This window comes from Carcharodon carcharias, chromosome 1, assembly GCF_017639515.1.
Source record: "Carcharodon carcharias isolate sCarCar2 chromosome 1, sCarCar2.pri, whole genome shotgun sequence".
NCBI lineage: Eukaryota > Metazoa > Chordata > Chondrichthyes > Lamniformes > Lamnidae > Carcharodon > Carcharodon carcharias.
In genome coordinates, this window is record NC_054467.1 from 169,064,594 (window position 1) to 169,084,562 (window position 19,969).

The 19,969-nt window shown below is 40.5% G+C and overlaps 1 protein-coding gene across 2 annotated transcripts in view; it reads right to left on the reverse strand.

Annotated features, from left to right (window-relative positions):
• The window catches only part of cwc27 (CWC27 spliceosome associated cyclophilin), a 303,583-nt gene that overhangs the window by 213,356 nt on the left and 70,258 nt on the right, over positions 1-19,969 (reverse strand). For both annotated transcript variants that reach the window (XM_041193079.1, XM_041193086.1), the window contains 2 exons: positions 18,809-18,848; positions 15,296-15,441 (listed from right to left, as the gene is read on the reverse strand). In XM_041193079.1, the coding sequence (XP_041049013.1) occupies positions 15,296-15,441; positions 18,809-18,848 (186 nt within the window). The remainder of the gene's footprint in view (positions 1-15,295; positions 15,442-18,808; positions 18,849-19,969) is intronic.

The window sequence follows — 19,969 nt, forward strand, 5'->3', positions numbered from 1 at the left end:
GATCCGAACTACTCCAGCTGCAGCAATCACAGAGAAGGCTTCTGTGTTGCATTAAGAGCCCCTCAGTCTCCTGGGCATTCCAGGCCTGGGGCTACTCAAGAGCACCTGCCACTGTCATCAAAGGCCAGAGGGCATGGAGATCAGCAGCCTGCTTCTAACACAACTGCAGATGCTGGGGACACATCTCTTCATAGCACAGGGTAACAAATCAAAAGGGCAAATAGACGCATCAGGATGGCACAGGTATCTATATCTTTCCTTCATGAGACTTTTGTGTGCAATTAAAAAGTGTAGTGCATTCAATAGTGTGCTCTATTCATTGATGGCTTATTAATGATGGGCTTAGGGAACGCCTAATTTCACGTGAAAACGTGTGCGAGAAGCTTTGCGTTGTCTCTCTCCGATGAATGGAGTAGGTCAGAAGCAGAGGAAGGCCAATGTAATCTAATTCTTGAAAGGAAATGTTCCTTGTGTGCCAGATGTGCAGGCTAGAGACTGGTTGCCCATCATGAAAGGAAGGACGCATGAAGCTTGCGAGGATCAAATTTTTTCAGGCCATCCATCTTTATCCCTCCGACCTTGGTAACAGGTGGATTTTGTTGTCCTCCTTCCTGATCAACCTCCTCTACCCATTTGATTTCGTTGGATGAGGCTTGTGACCTCTGGGTTGGGTTCAGGTGCTCTCCACTTTGCAATGCCAGGTTGTGCAGCCCGCAACGTACAACAGTGATACATGACATTCGCACTGGGTTATACTGTACAGCTTCCCTAGAACAGTCAAGGCACCCGAAACACATCTTTAGTTGACCTATGGTTTGCTCTATTATGTCCCTTGTGGAGCTGTGACTGGCATTGCATCTTTCCTCAACCTCACTGTGATGGCTCCTGGCTGGCATCATCAGCCAGGTCCAAAGACAGGAACGCTAGTCACTGAAGATCCATTAATTTAGCTATGGAAGTGGGTTAGAACTTTACATCAAATTTGAAAGTGATGTAGTTCAATCTAAACAAAGGAAACTATGAAGGTGTGAGTGGCAAATTAACTATGGTGAATTGGGAAACTACATTAAAAGGTATGACAGTAGACAGGCAATGGCTAACATTTAAAGAACTAATACATAGTTTACAACAAAAATGTATTTTTTTAATGCACAAAAACCCAGCAAGGAAAGTATTCCAACCATGGCTAACAAAAGAAATCAAGGATTATATTTGGTCAAAGGAAGAGGAATATAAAGTTGCCAAAAAAAATGTAACCCCACTATTTAAGAAACGAGCGAAGGAGAAAATGGGGAACTACACACCTGCTAGCCTAATATCATCTGTAGGGATAATGCTAGAATTTATAATAAAGGATGTGATAAGAGAATACTTAGAAAATAATGATAGAATTGGGCACAGTTAACAAGGATGTATGAAAGGGAAATCATATTTAACAATCCTGTTGGAGTTTTTTGAGGGTGTAACTAGCAGAATAGATGGGGAACCAATGGATGTGCATTTAGATTTCCAGAAAACTTTTGACTAGATCGTACACAAAAGGTTATTAGACAAAATTAGAGGGTATGGGATTGGGGGGAATATACTGACATGGATTGAGAACTGGTAAATGGACAGAAGACAGCAAAGTAGGAATAAATGGGTCACATTCAGGTTGGCAGGCCATGACTAACAGGATACCACTAGTACCAGTGCTTGGGCTCCAGTTATTCACAATCTATAACAATGAACTGGATGTGGGGATTAAATGTAATATTTCCAAGTTTGCAGATGACACAAAACTAGATAGATGTGAGAGTTGTCAGGAGGATGCAAAGGCACTTCAATGGGATTTGGAAAGGCTAAGTGAGTGGGTAAAAATCTGACAGATGGAATACAATGTGAGGAAATGAGAGGTTATCCACTTTCGTAGGAAAAACAGAAATACAGAGTCTTTCTTAAATAGTGAGAGGTTGTGAAGTCTTGAACTTCAAAGGGACTTGGGTGTCCTTGTCCACGAGGCACTGAAAGCTAACATGCAGGTCTAGCAAGCAATTAAGAAGGAAAATGGTCTTTATTACAAGAAGTTTTAAGTATAGGAGTAAAGGTGTTTTACTGCAATTATATCGAACCTTGGTGAGACCACACCTGGAATAGTGTGCACAGTTTTGGTCTCCTTACCTAAGAAAAGAGATACTTGCCATAGAGGGAGTGCAACAAAGGTTCACCAGACTAATTTCTGGGATAGAGGGATTGTCCTATGAAGAAAGGTTAAATAGACTGGGCCTTTATTCTTTGGAATTTAGAAGAATGAGAGGTGATCTCGTTCAAACATACTAAATACTTACAGGCTTGACAGTGTAAGGAACATATCTTCTTATTTCTATTGGACTGTTTTATCTTTTTATTTTCTGTTGGCCTGTACATTGGAATTACAAAGGCTGCAGGTTGAAGGACATGTCCACTGGATATGTACAATGTTGCAGTCCTGGAACTGAGTGTGCCATGAAAGACAGGATGGTGCTGGAAAGGAGTCCTGGACCAAGGGAGTTGCCTGGCAACAACGTTTTAATTGGCTCCTGATAAGTGACCAGGTTTTGTGTGAGAGCAGTGCAGCTGAATAGCTCCTAGCCTGAAAGGATCAAGATCTAAAACCTCTTGGATAAAAGCAAAATACTGCGGATGCTGGAAATCTGAAACAAAAACAAAAATTGCTGGAAAAACTCAGCAGGTCTAACAGCATCTGTGGAGAGGAAGACAGAGTTAACGTATCAAGTCCGTATGACTCTTCATCAGAACTAAAGAGAAATAGAAATGTGATGGAATATAAGCTATTCAAGGGGGGTGGGACAGGTGGAGCTGGACAGAGGGCCAGTGATAGGTGGAGGCAAAGAAGAGATTGCCAAAGATGTCATAAACAAAAGGTCAAAGGGGTGTTGACGGTGGTGATATTAGCTAAAGGATGTGCTAATGGTGACATTAAGAGTAGAAAGCAGGATGAGCAAGTGACAGATGGCCCTAGTGGGGGTGGGGTAGGGGGAGGGGATCGAAATAGGCTAAAAGGTGGAGATAAATCAATGGATGGAAATAAATTTTTAAAATAATCTTTCCTTTGCTACTGGTTAATGACAGTTTGTTCAATAAACAATTATTTACTTATTAAGTTTACAAATCTGGTGCTCCTATTCTGTTAACCTAAATTAAACAGTTCGGTAAAACTGGGGCAATCTGGGGTTTGGTCAAACTTATTCACATTTGTCACGGCTGAGGAATAGCGGGGCTTGATATTACAGCGCACTATCCCCAGTGAGTGGTAACAAAGTTTGGAGGCTCATCCAGGATATCTTGGAAGAAAAGACAACAACGATTTAGGTGTAGATTTAGTATGTAATAAAAGCCAAAAGGAAACACCAGGTTTGTACTGTCAAAGATAAGATGGCACTGAAAACTGCTAAAGCTTTCCTGCAAGTGGAAGAGATGTCCCTGACGATTTTACAAGGGATCCCAAAAGCCAGCTTAATCAAATTGGCAAGTAAGTTAAGGGCAGGTTTGCCTCCCAAAGCTTGGAAGGCAGAGGTAATCGAAGAGATGGCACAGCATTTGAAATTGGAAGAAATACCTGGGACACCAAGTTCTCCAAGAGGTGGTTCTTTGGAATGGGCTTAATTCAATTGCGAATAAAAAACTAGAACTACAGGCAGCAGAAAAGGAAGAGAAAGGGCATTCCAAAGGGAGTTAGAAATGGCAAAGTTAGAAAAGGAGGAAAGAGAAATTCCAACTTAAAATGCTGACGGTTAGAAATGGGACGGCAGTAGTTGAGGAAGGACTTATTTCCAGATCAGAACGCAGTGGCGGGGTGTGTGTGTGTGTTGGGGGAGGGGGGGGGGGGTGATGTTTAAATTAGGGTCATGGAGTTATAGAGAAACAGGCCCTTCGGCCCATCGTGTCCATACCGGCCATCAAGCACCTATCTATTCTAATCCCATTTTCCAGCAGCTGAACCATAGCCTTGTATGCTATGGTGTTTCAAGTGCTTATCTAAATACTTCTTAAATGTTGTGAGGGTTCCTGCCTCTACCACACCCTCAGGCAGTGTGTTCCAGATTCCGGCCACCCTCTAGGTGAAAAAATTTTCCTCAAATCCCCTCTAAACCTCCTGCTCCTTACCTTAAATCTACGCCCCCTGGTTATTGACACCTCCACTAAGGAAAAAAGTTTCTTCCTATCTACCCTATCTATGCCCCTCAATTTTGTATACCTCCAACAGGTCCCCCCTCAGCCTTCTCTGCTCTAAGGAAAACAACCCTAGGCTATCCAGTCTCTCTTCATAGCCGAAACGCTCCAGCTCTGGTGAATCTCCTCTGCACCCTCTCCAGTGTAATCGCACGCTTCCTACAGTGTGGTGACCAGAACTGCACACAGTACTCCAGCTGTGGCCCAACCAGCATTTTATACAGCTCCAACATAACCTCACTGCTTTTATGTTCTACGCCTCGGCTAATACAGGCAAGCATCCCAAATGCCTTCTTAACCATCTTATCTACCTGTGCTACTGTCTTTATGGATCTACGGACATGTACACCAAAGTCCCTCTGATCCTCTCTAGTTCCTAGGGTCCTTCCATTCATTGTGCATTCCCTTGTCATGTTAGCCCTCCCAAAATGCATTTGTACAAATTCTTCCAAAATTTGAGGAAAGGGATATTGAAGCATTCTTTATTTCACTTGAGAAGATAGCTAAACAGATGAACTGGCCAAAGGAAAACTGGACATTGCCCATGCGGAGCAAATTGAAAGGTAGAGCACAGGAAATTTATGCTTCACTATCAGAGGAGATTTCTAGGGATTATGGTGTGGTGAAAAATGCCATTTTGAGTGCATATGAGTTGGACCCTGAAGCATACAGGCAAGAGTTTCGAAATTTAAAGAAACAGCCTGGGAAAACTTACATTGAATTTGAAAGGATTAAGCAAATTAGTTTTGACAGGTAGATATGAACATTAGGAGTTGAAACTACCTATGAAGTTCTCAGAAAGACCTTTCTCTTGGAAGAATTTAAAACGCCCTAACTTCAGTAATAAGAACCCATGTTGAAGACCAAAGTGTTGCAACTGCTAAAGAGGCAGCAGTAATGGCTGACGATTATGAGCTAAGCCATAAAACTAAATCCTGTTTCCAATGCCCTAATACATTTGAAAAGGATAGAAAGTGGGAGAGTGAAAGGAAGGCAAGTAGCCAGGATAAAGAATGGATAGCTGGGAATACCTTGAGATCTTCTTCCCGGATCAGAACGGAAGGTACTGAGCGGGGAGGTGAAACTCGAAGGTCTAAGTATTTCCATTGTATTAAAGTGGGATACATTAATTCAGAATGCTGGAAGTTGCGAGGGAACATAAGCATGGGGCTTATTGGATTTCATAAGAGCGAGTCTGAAAAGGGAATTCAAAAAGAAAATGCCACATATCAAATTGTAGTTTTAACTACAAATAAGGGTCTGGAGGTAAACACTACTGTGAATGCAGGTGAAGGGAATAAGGTAGATGAGAGATATAAAGGGTTTTTGTCCAAAGGAAAGATAAACCCTTTTTGATCAAATGATGCAGCTAAACCCATAACTATATTAAGGGACACAGGAGCTACTCAAACTCTTTTGCTGGTGAAGGACCCAGTTTTCCCTCCAGAGAGTTCAATGAAAGCTAAAGTATTGGTAAACGGGACAAGTGAGGAGTATATCCCAGTTCCATTATACAAAGTGCAATTGGAGTGTGATTTGTTGTCTGGGTTGGTGGTTGTAGGAATGGTTAAGAAATTACCCATGGATGGAGCGGATTTACTCCTGGGGAATGATTTGGCAGAAGTGAAGGTTATAGCTTCACCCATAATTACGGAAAGTCCAAGAGAGGCTAAAAGACAGTGCAGTTATAAGAACAAGTACCTAGTATTTTTCCATTGTGTGTGGTAACCAGAGCAGTGGCTAAACAAAGTCCACCACCAGAGGTCAAAGTAATACCACAAGCACATGTAACAGAAGCCTAAACTTTCTTTAAGGATGAGGATAATTCAAAGGAAGTGTTTGGCAGGTCTTCATTAATTGAGGCTCAGAAAGCAGATCCAGAGTTAAATGAGTTAGCACAGTCAGCACACACTGAAGCTGCGGTGGAAGGAGTTCTGGGGTGCTATTAAATAGAGTTCTGATGAGGAAGTAGAGTTCTGATCAGGCCTGCGGATGAGGAATAGAAGGTTGTTCATCAGATAGTGACACCGCCAAAATATCGTAAGGAGATATTGCAAATAGCACATGAAATATCTATGGCAGGACACATAGGAATATGGAAACCCAAACATCGATAAACAGGCATTTCACCTGGCCAAGACTTCATAAGGACGTAGTGATTTTGTAAAACGTGTCACGCATGTCAGCTAGTAGGTAAACCTAAACATGTAATCAAACCAGCACCTTTCATACCAATATCAGTTTTTGAAGAACCATTTAGTCAGGTATTAGTAGATTGTGTAGAACCATTACCCAAAGCACAAGCAGGGCATCGGTATATCCTTCCAAACATGGGGATGACAACCTGATGTGCAGAAGCTATTCCTTTAAGGACAATTACAGCTAAGGTGATAGTGGAAAAGTTAACTCAGTTTTTCACTCATTATGGCCTACCAATTGAAATACAACCTGACCAAGGTTCTAACTTTATATATAAAATTTTTCAAGGGATAATCAGCAGTTTGGGTATCAAACAACTAAAGTCTACTGCCTATCACCCACAGACACAGGGAGCTTTGGAGGTGTACCATCAGACTCTCAAAAACATGATTAAGACCTATTGTCATGAATACCTAAAAGATTGGGACAAAGGATTAGATTTCTCACTATTTGTTACCAGAGATTCTCCGCAAAAATCTATTGAATTTAGTCCACTTGAATGGATCTATGGTCATGAAATAAGAGCTCCATTAAAAGTGATTAAGGAAAAGTTCCTAAAGCAGAAAGGCAAATCCTCTATGTTGGATTTCATGTCCATGTTTCTAGAAAGGCTCACAGGAGCATGTAAAGCAGCATGCAAGCATTTGAAAATTTCCCAAGCCAAAATAAAAGAATGGGCAGACTAACATGCTGCAACTTGAACGTTCCAAACAAGAAACAATTGGTATTGTTGCCTTTGCAGGGTGAAATTCAGTGACCCCTATCAGATAGTTAGGATAGTAAAGTGACTTATCCGATAGATACTCCTGAGCGTAGGACGAAGAAATGGTTATGTCACATAAACATGTTGAAGCAACATCATCACAGAGAAAACGATAAGACAGAGCAAGTGTGCCAGGTGGTATGAGTAGTGGAGAATGACAGAGACAGTAAGGGCAAGGTAGAAGAAGTAGACAATATGCAAAGGGCACCTCCTACAGTTCAACTAGCCAATACGACAATACTGGGACAGTTAGACACTGTGTTCTCCTATTTAGGGGAAGGACCAAGGGAAGATCTAATAAGGTTACTTAGGAAGTATAAGGGAATTTGTAGCGATACACCTGGATGTACTACATTAGCTAAACATGATGTGAACATAGCAGACTCAGTGTCAATAAAACAACATCATTATCGGTTGAGCCCTGAGAAACAAACTCAGGTAAAAACAGAGATCCAACGTATGCTGGAAAATCAATTGATTGGGCCCAGCTGAAGCAGCTGGAGTTCACTGATAGTGCTGGTTCCTAAGCCAGAGATCAACTTGATTTTGTATAGACTACCGGAAAGTGAATGCAGTGAGGAGGACAGATCCGTACCCAATTTCTCGGATAGAAGATTGCATTGATAGGGTTGGCAGTGCCTCGTTTCTTCTAAATTTAATCAATTGAAGGGGTACTGGCAAGTGCCATTAACATCAAGGGATATCCGCCTTTCTTATACCAAGTGGACTATATCAATGTTGAGTCATGCAATTTTGGTTTAAAAACACCCCAGCTACATTCCAGAGACTTATGAATCAAGTATTAGCTGAAGTATCTAACTGTGTGATTTATCTAGGCGATGTTGTAATGTATAGTAACACATGGGGAGAACATGTAAAACGTTTAGAGGACCCGTTTATGCAATTGCAGTTGGCCGGCTTAGTCATAAATCTGGCCAAAAGCGAATTTGCAAAAGCAAGGGTAACTTACCTAGTTCACATCGTAGGACAAGGGCAAGTGTTGCCAAAAACAGCAAAAGTGAATGGTCTAATAGAATTCCCCTAAATGAGAAATGCTGAGCTTTTTGGGAATGTATGGGTTTTATAGGAAGTTTGTGCCTAACTTCAGCACAACAGCTGTACCTCTCACCAATTTGTTAAGAAAACAGGCAAAAGTGATATCATCAGCAGAACGCCAAGCAGCCTTTGAAAAGCTGAAGGCAATCTTAATAAATGAACCAAAGTTAGCCGCCCCGACATTACCAAACCTTTTAAAATAGCAACTGATGCTAGCGACCTGGGGGCAGGTGCAGTCCAATACAAGATGATCAATTAGGGATAGAGAAGCCGGTTGGGTGCTTTTCCAAGAAACTAAACCAATATCAGAGGAAGCCCTCTACAGTAGAAAAAGAAACTCTAGCATTGTTGTTGTATCTTCAACACTTTAAAGTTTATATCCGACACGATAACAAAAAAACACTAACCTACACTGACTATAATCTACTGGCGTTCATTCAGAAGTTTAAAACTCGAAATACGAGACTGTTCAGATGGAGTCTATTGTTTCAGCCATTTAATGTAAAGGTTGTTCATATTGCCGGCAAAGATAATGTGATAGCGGATACATTGTCCTGGGTGTAAAATACTAAAAATAAGTTAAAGGGATAAGAAATGCTGAAGATCGTATAAGATTGCATAAGGGGGAGGATGGGTGAATGGAAGTAAGTCTCATGTTTTGTTGTCCATGTGCCACATATCTTGTGCTGAAACACATTTTTGAACGGCATCTCATCTTTTTTAAAGGTGGATACATGTAAAGAGCATATCTTTCTGTTGGACTGTGGGTTGGAATTACAGAGGCTGCAGGTTGAAGGGCATGTCCATTGGAACAGGATGAGAAATACATACAATGTTGCAGTCCTGGAACAGAGTGTGCCATGAAAGACAGAATGGTGCTGGAAGAGAGTCCTGGACCAACGGAGCTGCCTGGCAACAACGTTTTAATTGGCTCCTGGCCAGGTGACCAGGTTTTGTGTGAGAACAGTACAGCTGAATAGCTCCTAGCCTAAGAGGAACAAGACCTAAAACCACTTTCTCCTGCGTGTAGAAGATTCCAGTAATTCCATAATAACAACAACCTGACTTTTTCTCCTCATATCTCTATAACCTGCTCTGTCTCTGAAAACCTCTGACAAGAAGCAAAAGGGGAAAATCACTGTTAGAGACATTGAAAGGCAAGTGCTCAAACAGTGAGCTAAATACTGAAAGGGCTGGAAGACCACCTCTTGTGATCAACAACAAACAAAAGGGATTTGGAAGACATCGATCAAAATCAACCCATCGAATTCTGTACTCTGGAATTGGTGCTTTGAACTGTTTTATTCCACCATTAAAATCCATGCTTTTGTGTGCACAGGGATTTAATAAGGAGGTAGAGTTTAAGATATAGAGTTAGAAATTAGCAGTTCATATTTCTTTCTTTTGCCACTGGTTAACGACAGTTTGTTCAATAAACAATTATTTACTTATTAAGTATAGAAATCTGGTGCTCATATTCTGCCAACCTAAACTAAACAGTTAGGTACAATTGGGGCAATCTGGAGGTCTGATCAAACTTTTCACATTTGTCGTGACTCGGGGAACAGCAGGGCTTGATATTACAGCGCACTATCCCTAGTGAATCATGACAACAGAGTAGATGCAGGAAGGATGTTTCCCCTGGCTGGCAGGCCAGGGTACAAGGTCTCAAAATAAGGGGTGGCCATTTAAGAGCAAGATGATGAGGAATTTCTTCACTCAGAAGGTGATGAATCTTTGGAATTCTCTGTCCCAGTGGGCTCAGTCATTATGTTCAAGACTGAAATTGATAGATTTCTGCATATTAAAAACATAAAGGGTTACAGGGATTATTCAGGAAAGTGGTGTTGAAGTAGAAGATCAACTTTTATCTCATTGAATGGCGAAGGGCCGAACGGCCTACTCCTGTTCCTATTTCTTATGCTTCTTATGTCTTAAGTTTCTTAAGTTTGAATTGTTGTGTTAACTCTCACCAAGTCACGTTCACCCATCACCCGTCTGCTCACGGATATCAATTGGCTCTTCGTCCAGCAATGCTTCGATTTTAAAATTTTCATCCTGGGTTTCAAATTTCTCTATAGCCTAACGGTCCCTATCTCTGTAAGCTCTGTACTCTAGTCCTACAATCCTCCAAGATCTCTGTGCTCCTCCAATTCTGGCCTCTTGTGCATCCCTTATTTTCTTTGCTGCACTATTGGTGATGGATGCCTAGGCCCCAGGCTCTGGAGTTTCCTCCTTAAACCTCTCCATCTCTCTACCTTTACAGTGTTCCTTAAAACCTATCTTTGACCAAGCCTTTGTCACTTAGCTTACTATCACATTCTGTGGCTCGGTGTCAAAATTTATTTAATAATTACACCTTGGAACATATTATGACACTAAGGGCATAATAACAATGACAATAACTTGCATTTATAAGTAGGGAGTCTCAGGATTCTGGCCCCCGTCAATGAAGGAATAACAATATATGCCTAAGTCAGAGTGGCATGTGAGTTGGCGGAAAATTTGAATTTGATGCCATTCCTATGTTCCTGTTCCTGCTGTCTTTTTAGGTGACGGAGGTTAGATAGGTGCCACCAAAACCTTGGACAGTTTCTGTCTTGGATCCACCAATTGGAGATTAATGTTAAGGCTTGTGGAAAAGGTGCTGATCGAGTGAACTTTACCTTGAGTGTTGACCTTCTTGAAGATTGCTGCAGCTGCACCTATTCAGGCAAGTGGAGAGCACCCATAACACTTTTGATCTGTGCCTTGTAGGTGATTGAGAAGGTTTGGTGGGGACCACTAGTGCAGAATAGCCAGCCTCTGATTGGCGATAACGCTCTTGTCTGATCTAGAAACTGCAGCACTTATGTTAACAGTCCAGTTCAATTTCTTCTCAACTCCACCCACCCCATGAATGTTGATTGGGAACTTAGTAATTGTAATGCCATTTAATATGGGGAACTGCTTAGGCTTTTTCTTGCTGGAGATAGTCAGTGCCTTTTCTTGCTTTGTACAAATGTCACTTCCAATCCCAAAAGTACAGCAGTGTAACAGAAGTTCAAATGTCAGCCAATGCAGAGAAACAGTAACTCTTTACCCATGCATGCACCTTCAAAAAGAATCAGGTTATAAGAATACTCTGGTTTCTACATTTCTAAATGTTTGCAGTAATGTTGATTATTTAACATAAGAACATGGCAAAAAAGCTGCAGATTTCATCCCAACTACTTAGCAAATAAAATTTGGGAGGTATTTTCACCATTACATGGAACATTGGAAGTGTTTCACATCAACAAAAGGTTGTCTCAATGGTGGTAATACCCTGTCAATCACATTAAATTTATGCAAAAAGAAGTTATCGGCAAGGATGAAAGCCCAGGTAATGACAAATCACACCTGGCAAGTATAACCATTCCACTTTTATGTTCAAGTGAAAACACTTGAGTGCAACCCAAAGTAGCCCAAAAGCTATAATCTGTAGCTTTAAATACTTTTTGAAGTATAGCACAACATTAACCTTACAGTTTATGGTAAAACCAACAACTGAAGTAAAAATGACTCCAACATGGTTTTGAAGTGAGCAAATGATAAAAGGTGACAGCATCCAACTACTACTAGTAAATCATTGAGATTCTTTTCACAAATTCAACATCATTGCACCAAAAAAGCTAACAAAGCAGAGCAATCTCCATTTCTTTTTCAATCAGTCTTGAGTAATATATTTTCTAAAAGTCCAACTACATGCAAGATGAAACAGTATTTCAGACTGAGTTAATTTAATAAGTAAAGATGTATTATAAATTCCAATTTAGAAAAACATTTCCCTTCATTATCTGGAAACATTCAGCAGGTCCAGCAGCATATGCACAGAGAGAAAACAAGGTTAATTAATGAAAGTTCATGGACCTGAACATTGGGGAGAATTTTTCCAATGGTGGGCGGGCTGGGCGGGGGCAGGAGCAGGTGCAGAGTTGATCGCTGCCTGCGATCGGCTGCACACTGCCTTTTTACGCGGGCAGGCAAATTAAGGCCGCCCAGCGTAACACGCGGCCAGTAGAGCTCAGCGCTACCTGTGCGGGCAGGTGGAGGAGGGAGAGTCGGGGCCTGCACTCTTTCGCGCATGCGGACTCCTTAGGGGGCTGGTTGGCTCAGTTGGCTGGATAGCTGGTGTGGATCAGATTGGTGCCATCACCACAGGGTTCAATCCCCGTTCCGTCTGGGGTGGATTTGGGACCTCCCACCTTGCACTACCAACGCTGTGGGTCAGACCTGCCTTCAGGCAGAGAACTGAAGGAGGTGGTGAAGTGCTACTTCAAATGCGACATATTCAGTATTTATTTAAAGCAACGCTGGCAGTAAATGGCCTATTAGTCTTTTCCAATGGCCAAAGCTATGCAAATCTGTAATACATTTTCCTAGAATGGATGGCTACAAAAAAATTAGCCATTAATCCTTTTACTTAAAACATTAATACCATGGGCCATAGGCTACCCCTAAAAGTGAAACATCAATGGACTTATACACTGACATTATCCATTTAATGCTTCATGGTTCCTATGCAAAATAGCTACAAATTAGTGATTATCCACTTAGCTTGAAATAGAGGATAATTTGCTAATGCTTCAACATAAAGTCAGAACTGAGTGTCCAGATTTTGCAGCTGTAATGATGGCAAAACCGTCAGCATTGATTCCTTTACCCATGGATAGCCTCATTTCAACACTATATCGATATCTAAGTGTCTTACTACATGCTGTATAATTAGTCTCATATTCCATTTCCGTAATAATACTCATGCAAGTTTAATTTTTTCTAATAGTCTAAATGTAGTTAAGAAACAAGGTGCTATCTCTAGGCTTTTTCAAATAAGGATCAAATAAAAGATTCTTCCACATCAGTATTCTTCTAAGGGTTCCTGAGCTTTACCTGGGTTAATTGCTTGCCAAAGAAGCAATGTTTGGTTAAAAGAACTGCTAAATCTACTGTTCAAGAGGGCACGCTGGGAAAATTGAACAAATTAGAAAAATATTATGTGGACTGTCTGGAAGGCTACAGATAAGGGGGCCTTGAGGCAGTGGGAAACCATTGTAAACATCAGGTGCTATTTGGTAGCACCATCTCTGTAACCATTGAAAAGTGAGAAGGAAAATTACTGAAAGAGATTATTTTTGTCAATTCAGCAAGAACAATGCAAAAGACAGTCCACAAGACCAACCAGGGCTCAGTGCACACATCAGACCAGAAGGTTCCTGCAACACAGGAATCTGGTGGAGGATTGACCTCTTACCGCTCAGGATCTCAGTGGAGAACTATTCTCGCAGAGTTCATGAAGCAGAAGCATCAGCCACTCTATATTTCAAATTATACTACTGATTTAAAATTATATAACTACTTTAAATAAAGATAGAAGCCTGTATTGTTTCAATGTCAATAAAACCATTAGTTAGGAAAGTTCAGAGTCTTTGCTGATCTCAGTTCTGATTACCCTAAAAAGAGTTGAGAGAAATAAAAATAAATGCCATACAGAAGACTGTTTCACATCTGACTGCATAAAACATTTGAGACTTTTTAGAATGCTTTATGAAAATTGTTTGAAGCTAAAAAAGAAAGTCAATGTAGCCCAGCTTGCTTTTCTCCTGCAATTTAGCTAGATAGCAAATGTGGGAAAAATTGGGGTGGGGGAATACCTAGATAAGGAAGCTGGTTGCAAGAAGATCCACATACCCAACATGGGGAACTGCTCTGAAGGCACTATACAAGGTCATAAGTATATTGGTACTTCAATAACATTGTCTTACGCATTCTTCAGAGGTATGTACTGTTTCTTCAGCACGATAAGAGAAGAGATCCTGCAATACAGGGCATGACCCATCCATAGTCAAGCCAATGCAGAGTTCGCATGATGGGATAATTAATGACTGGATGAAATGTGTATCTGCAGCCCAAAGCAGCCAAATATTATAAAAGATAGAGCATTTTCTGTTTGAAGGTTGAAAGTCGGCATTCTGAAAAAGGTCAGAAGTCCACAGCGAACAGGCAGCCTGTGGAGTCGAGTCTGATCTATCTGGGGTTTAGGAACAAGTTTTGTATTACTTACTTGTGATTTAGTGTAACCTGAAGGCAGCTGTATTATAACACTGTTGAGTCAATATATTTTAAAGCTCATTATTGAATAAACCACTCAGGTCTGTGTCATGAACCTTATAATAACCCCTTGTTTTGACAGAAACTAAGTTGAAATCCACTTTCAAGGCTAAATTGGTGTAATCCATTGCAAATGATCTAGAATCCATGTATGTTCAGGAAAATCTCTGTCTAGAACTTTACTAGTAAGCAACTAATTGTAATGACCATTGTAATTTAGAGATTTAGAATTACTACTTCATACTTCAGATAATTCATTTGTTTCTCAAGTCAGAACAATTTGTTATTGATTGTTGAATTTAAGTACACTTCCATTAACATTTCAACAGTGACATTTTACAGCTAGGTAGACCTAGAACCAGACTACAATGTTTTACTCATTTGCCAACTTTTCACACATTTGAAGCTTCATAAGTCAAATGAGTTGCTAAGCAATGCATATGCACTTGACCGTTTCTGCACTTGGTTTGCTATCCTAATTAAGTATTTAAAACAAATTTAGAGTAATTGTTTTCCTGATTATAGATAGATCCAACTCAGCATTAACCTTGCATCATTAACCAGAGAATGACATTCAGTTTACATCTTCCCCAATGTTTTCTAGTTTTTTACAAGTTTGACTTATCCAACATTATCATAAAAATATTGATATAGATGGACAACATGGAAGAGAACACACTAGTTTGAAGACAAAAACCAGTTTTCCAGTAGCTGCTCCAAAATGTAATTTCAAGAAAGAATTTAACAAAAATATTTCCCAATGCAAATACTACCTAATATGCAAAATGTAGGCTGTATTTTAATTTGGTAAGTAAACAGCTGAACAGTACAGTAACTGTCGCAGAAAATAAAAGCTCAAATTTTATTACTTAGACCTTAGATTGAATATATAATTTCACAAAAATGATAACAACTGATTAAAAATGCTACACTGACCTGCGGCTGAGCTTCTTTTTCTCATCAACATCATCATCTTCTCTGTGCTGAAACTTAACATCCTCATTTTTATCTTTCTTCAATTTCTTGGCAATCTGTTCTTTCATTTGTTCACATTCTTCATCATCCGATTCATCATCTTCCTCCTAGAAAAGTAAATATTCACTATGTTTGTAAAGCTGTTGTAAAATAGTTTGCTTCTAATCCAAACTTATGTCAATCACATACTTAAGCTGATTTCAGGCTCCCACTTGATTTGAACAGATTGACTGGATCAAGCCAGTTCTACACTTATACTCAAAATACTATGTTGGAATGTATACATTGATACTTCTTTAGTCAATATTTTGTAATTGCACTTCTGCCAAAAATCTATCTTGAAATAAAAATCTGGTCATTGGGAGAGTGGTATTAAGAAAATGCCTATTATTTATGATGCCGCTCTCCCTTGCTTTCGCTAGGGAGAGCCAGGGTTCCTTACTGGAGCTGTTCTAAGACCTGGATAAAGACATGTATTTTGAATAGCCTCTGATGGAAACTCTTGGGACTCAGAGGCAGGTTAAGGGTTTGAATATGGTGAGAGAGGTCTGGTGGGGTGTGAAGGAAAGTGTTGAGGTCTAAGAATGTTGGAAGGGGGTGGGGGTCAGTTATTGGCATCAGCAAGTAGAGTGAGGAGAGTTTCAGGGTCGGAGAATGGTGTGTTGGGGATGGGAAGTTGTGGGCCAAGAGTGCTGGGGTGCAATAATGTTGGGAGTATAGTCTTGGGTGTGGAAGTAATGGGAGAAAGGTTGCATTGATCAGTTGCTGAGAGGGCAAGATAGATGGATTTCAGGGTGTGGGAGGAGCAAATGGGGTGTTGTGCTTTGCTAAGATTAAGAGGATGGTACTGGGAGTCTGCAACCATTGAAAAGGGGGAACACATCACTGTACATGGAAAGGGTGACTGCAGAAGTAGTGCAAAGGATATGTGAGCACCCAATGATTGGGAGAACCTATTCCCACTAAACTGCTGGCCACTCAATTTCACTTCCTGACTATCATGTTGCCAATATTGTTAACAGTGCTCTCTCTTCAGGTGTTGTCCTTTAATTTTGCCATCTTCAACCCTCTCATAAATAATCCCTTGGTCCCATCATCTTGCAAACAAACACTCCATCACCAACCTCTCTTTCCTTTCCAAAGTACTCGAGTGTATTTGGTCTCAAAAATTCATGCCCATCTTTCTCAGAACTGTTTTAATCCTTCTGCTTAATCCTTAAACTTTCTGCCCTGCCACAGCATCAAAACAGCTCTTCTGAAGTCACAAATGACATCCTTTGTGACTGTGACAAAGATATACTATCCTTCCATTTCCTTCTCGACCTGTCTGTAGCCTTTGACATATTTGATCACACCGTCGTCCTCCAACACCTCTTCACCGTCATCCAGCTGGGTGGGGCTGTACTCCCTTGGTTTCATTCTATCTAATCCTAGTTCGTGAATCATCATTAATTGCTTCTCTTCCCATTCCTGCAGTTACTTCAGGTATCACCCAAGGATCGTTCCTTGGACTCCTCCCATTTCTTCCATGGTGCCCCACATTAACATTCAAAACATGTCAGTTGCCACATGTGCCCTGTAGACACCCAGTTCAACCTCAACATCACCTCGCTCAGCTTCTCTGCTACCTCTAACTTGTCAGACTGCTTATTCACCAGTGGATGAGCAGAAATTTTGTCCAATTAAATATTGGGAAAACTGAAGCCATTTTCTTGGGTTCCCACCACAAAATCTGCCATCTGCCACTGTTCCCAACCCTCTCCTTGACCAATGTCCAAGGCTGAACCAAACTGTTCACAAGCTCAATGTCATAATTGACCCTGAGATGAGCTTTCAACTACATATCCATACCATCACTAAGACCACCTATTTCCACCTCCCTAACATTACTTCTTTGACTAGGCTTCTAGTCATCTGCACTAATTATCTCCTTATGTGGCTTGGTGTCATATTCTCTTTTAGAATGCCTCTGTGAAGTGCCTTGAGATGATTTGTTATGATAAAGGTGCTATATAACTACAAATTTTATTGTCGAGGGGAAACTGTCCTAGATTTGGGGTGCGGAGGCATAGAGAGAAGGGTCCAGAATTATTTAGAGTGCCTCAGAAGTGATTGCATTCAGGGGATTTTGAATTGGTAGTATTTTTGGGGACAAAAAGGTAAAAGAGAATTAAGTTTTAAAATATCATGGATTCACCCAAGTTTTCTAAAAAAACATTCTCAGACTGATCTGGAAAGCCCATTTTGGTTATTTAAAACCACTTAGTGCACATTTTTTTTTACTTCTTCTCAGAATGTGCATGTCACCAACAAGGTCAGCATTTAATCTCCATCCCTAGATGCCCTGAGAAGCTGCTGATATAACAACTTGCTAGGCAACTTTAGAGGACCGTTAAGAGTCAACCTAATCGGAATTAATGTGAATCAAGTCAGATATAGGCCAGCCCAGCAGGTTTCCTTCCCTAAAGGAAAAACTCTCAAACTATTCTGGTGGGATTTGAACTCTCGTTCTCTAGATTATTAGTCAAGGCCTGTGGTTTTCTAGTCCAATGACATCATTACTACGCTAGCAGACAATTAATGTTGTCAATTACGTTTAAGTATTTTAAATATGATTCCCAACTTGGTGTTGGGAAGGTTTTTGCCAGGCACCTGGCTCCATGATCTGGGCCTTATTATCATATATGCACGCCGTTAACAGGTGCCCCAAAGGCACAGTGGTCAGCAGAGGGAGACTAGGAGCAGCAGCAGGCTGTAGGAAAGAGTGGCAAATATGGAGGGGGAGGAAAAAAAGCTGCACATTTGTCTCAGAAGGCTAGAAACATACAGCACAAAAGGGGGATATTTGGCCTGTTGTACCTATGCTGACTTTTTGAATGAGCAATTATGCTCCAGAATTCACCCACATATTTTGTCCAGAACCCAAAAGTTCCTCATCATCTAGTACCTATTTAACTCCCTTTTCAAATTATTTATGGGATCAGCTTCCATTGCCTTCTCAGGCCGAGCATTCCAGATCCCAGTAACTCGGTATGAAAAAAAATTCTCATCTCTCATTTAGATCATTTGCCAATGACTTTAAATCTTTGACCACTGGTTATTGACCCAAACGCAAAAGGGAGTAGTTTTTTTTGTATCTATTCTATCAAAGCCTCATCTTGAAAACTTCTGGGGAAATTTCTTAGAAGGGTTTCCAATGCATTTAAAATGTGCATTAGTGTATAGTTGTATTTATTTTAAATATAGGTTTCCTCAGCTCACTGAATGTCAAACCCTTTTAACCAATTTTGCTTTACTACCACTATCAGCAACCCCCATTGTCTTCACCAGCTCCTTCCTTGTCACTGCCATTAGGGTTTTGGGGGTTGGATGGCTCTTTCAAACAGCTGACATATGGTCAATGGACCAAACGGTCTCTTTCTATTCTGTTAGACTCTATAATAATTACTCTGCAAAGAATGCCCAACACTATACCTTGTCAGATCCCTTTTTAGTCTTCACTGTTCCAGGTTCACTGGAGAGAATACAAGAAAGACAGAATATTAGATATATAATCAGTGATAAAACTGTTCAGTTTTATATCCCCAGTGATCAGCATGCACCAGGCATGATTTTTGGCGGCATCATTTATAATCCTTAAATGGGCATACAGTTGATTCATTAAACTCACAAGTGCATAAAAAAATCCTTGTGTTACTCCAACAATTAGGTTACATATCTATAACAATTTTATATCCTTATATCCGTTACATGAGAGTCATTTGTTTTTTTATCCATATTGCATACGATTCAAACCACATTGCATTTACAGCACAGAAACAGACTATTCACTACCCCTCCAGAAACAGGTCCATGTCATGTTTATGTGCCACACAAGCCACCTCCTACCCTATTTCATCTAACCCCATCAATATATCCATCTATTCCTTTCTCCCTCATGTTTATCCAGCTTTTCCTTAAATGCTTGTACATTTTTCACCTTAATTACTCCTTGTGGTAACAGGTTTCACATTCTAACCATGGTCTGAGTAAGGAAGTTTCTCCTGAATTCCTTATTGGATTTATTACTGACCATCTTATATTTATGGTGCCTAGTCCAAATCTTGCTGATTACTAGAAATATCTTATATTTCAATCTACCAAGACCTTTCATAAACTTGAAGACTTCTATCAGGTCTGAGGTAGAGTGGAAGGCAGGAGGGTTTTCATGTTGCAAATGCCAAAGGAAGCAGTAATGGGCACAGCAAGGAAACAATAGATGTATCTAGATGAAGTGTGAACAGCTGGATAGCAACCATCAGAATGCAAAGTAAAGGAATATAGGAAGAAAAAGAAAAACAAGCCAAAATGAAACAAATGAAACAAAATGGAGGCAAAGATTATGATCTAAAATTATTGAAAACAAAGTTGAGTCCAGAAGGCTGTAGAGTGTGGAGTTGAAAGATGAAAGATGCTGTTATTTGAGCTTGCGTGGAATTTCACTGGGACATTGCAGCAGGCCAAGGACAGAAAGATCAGAGTGGAAGCAAGGTGGAGAATTGAAATGACAAGCAACAGGAGGCTCAGGGTCATGCTCGTGGAGTGAACCGAGATGTTCCACAAAGTGGTCACCCAATCAGCGTTTGGTCTCTCCAA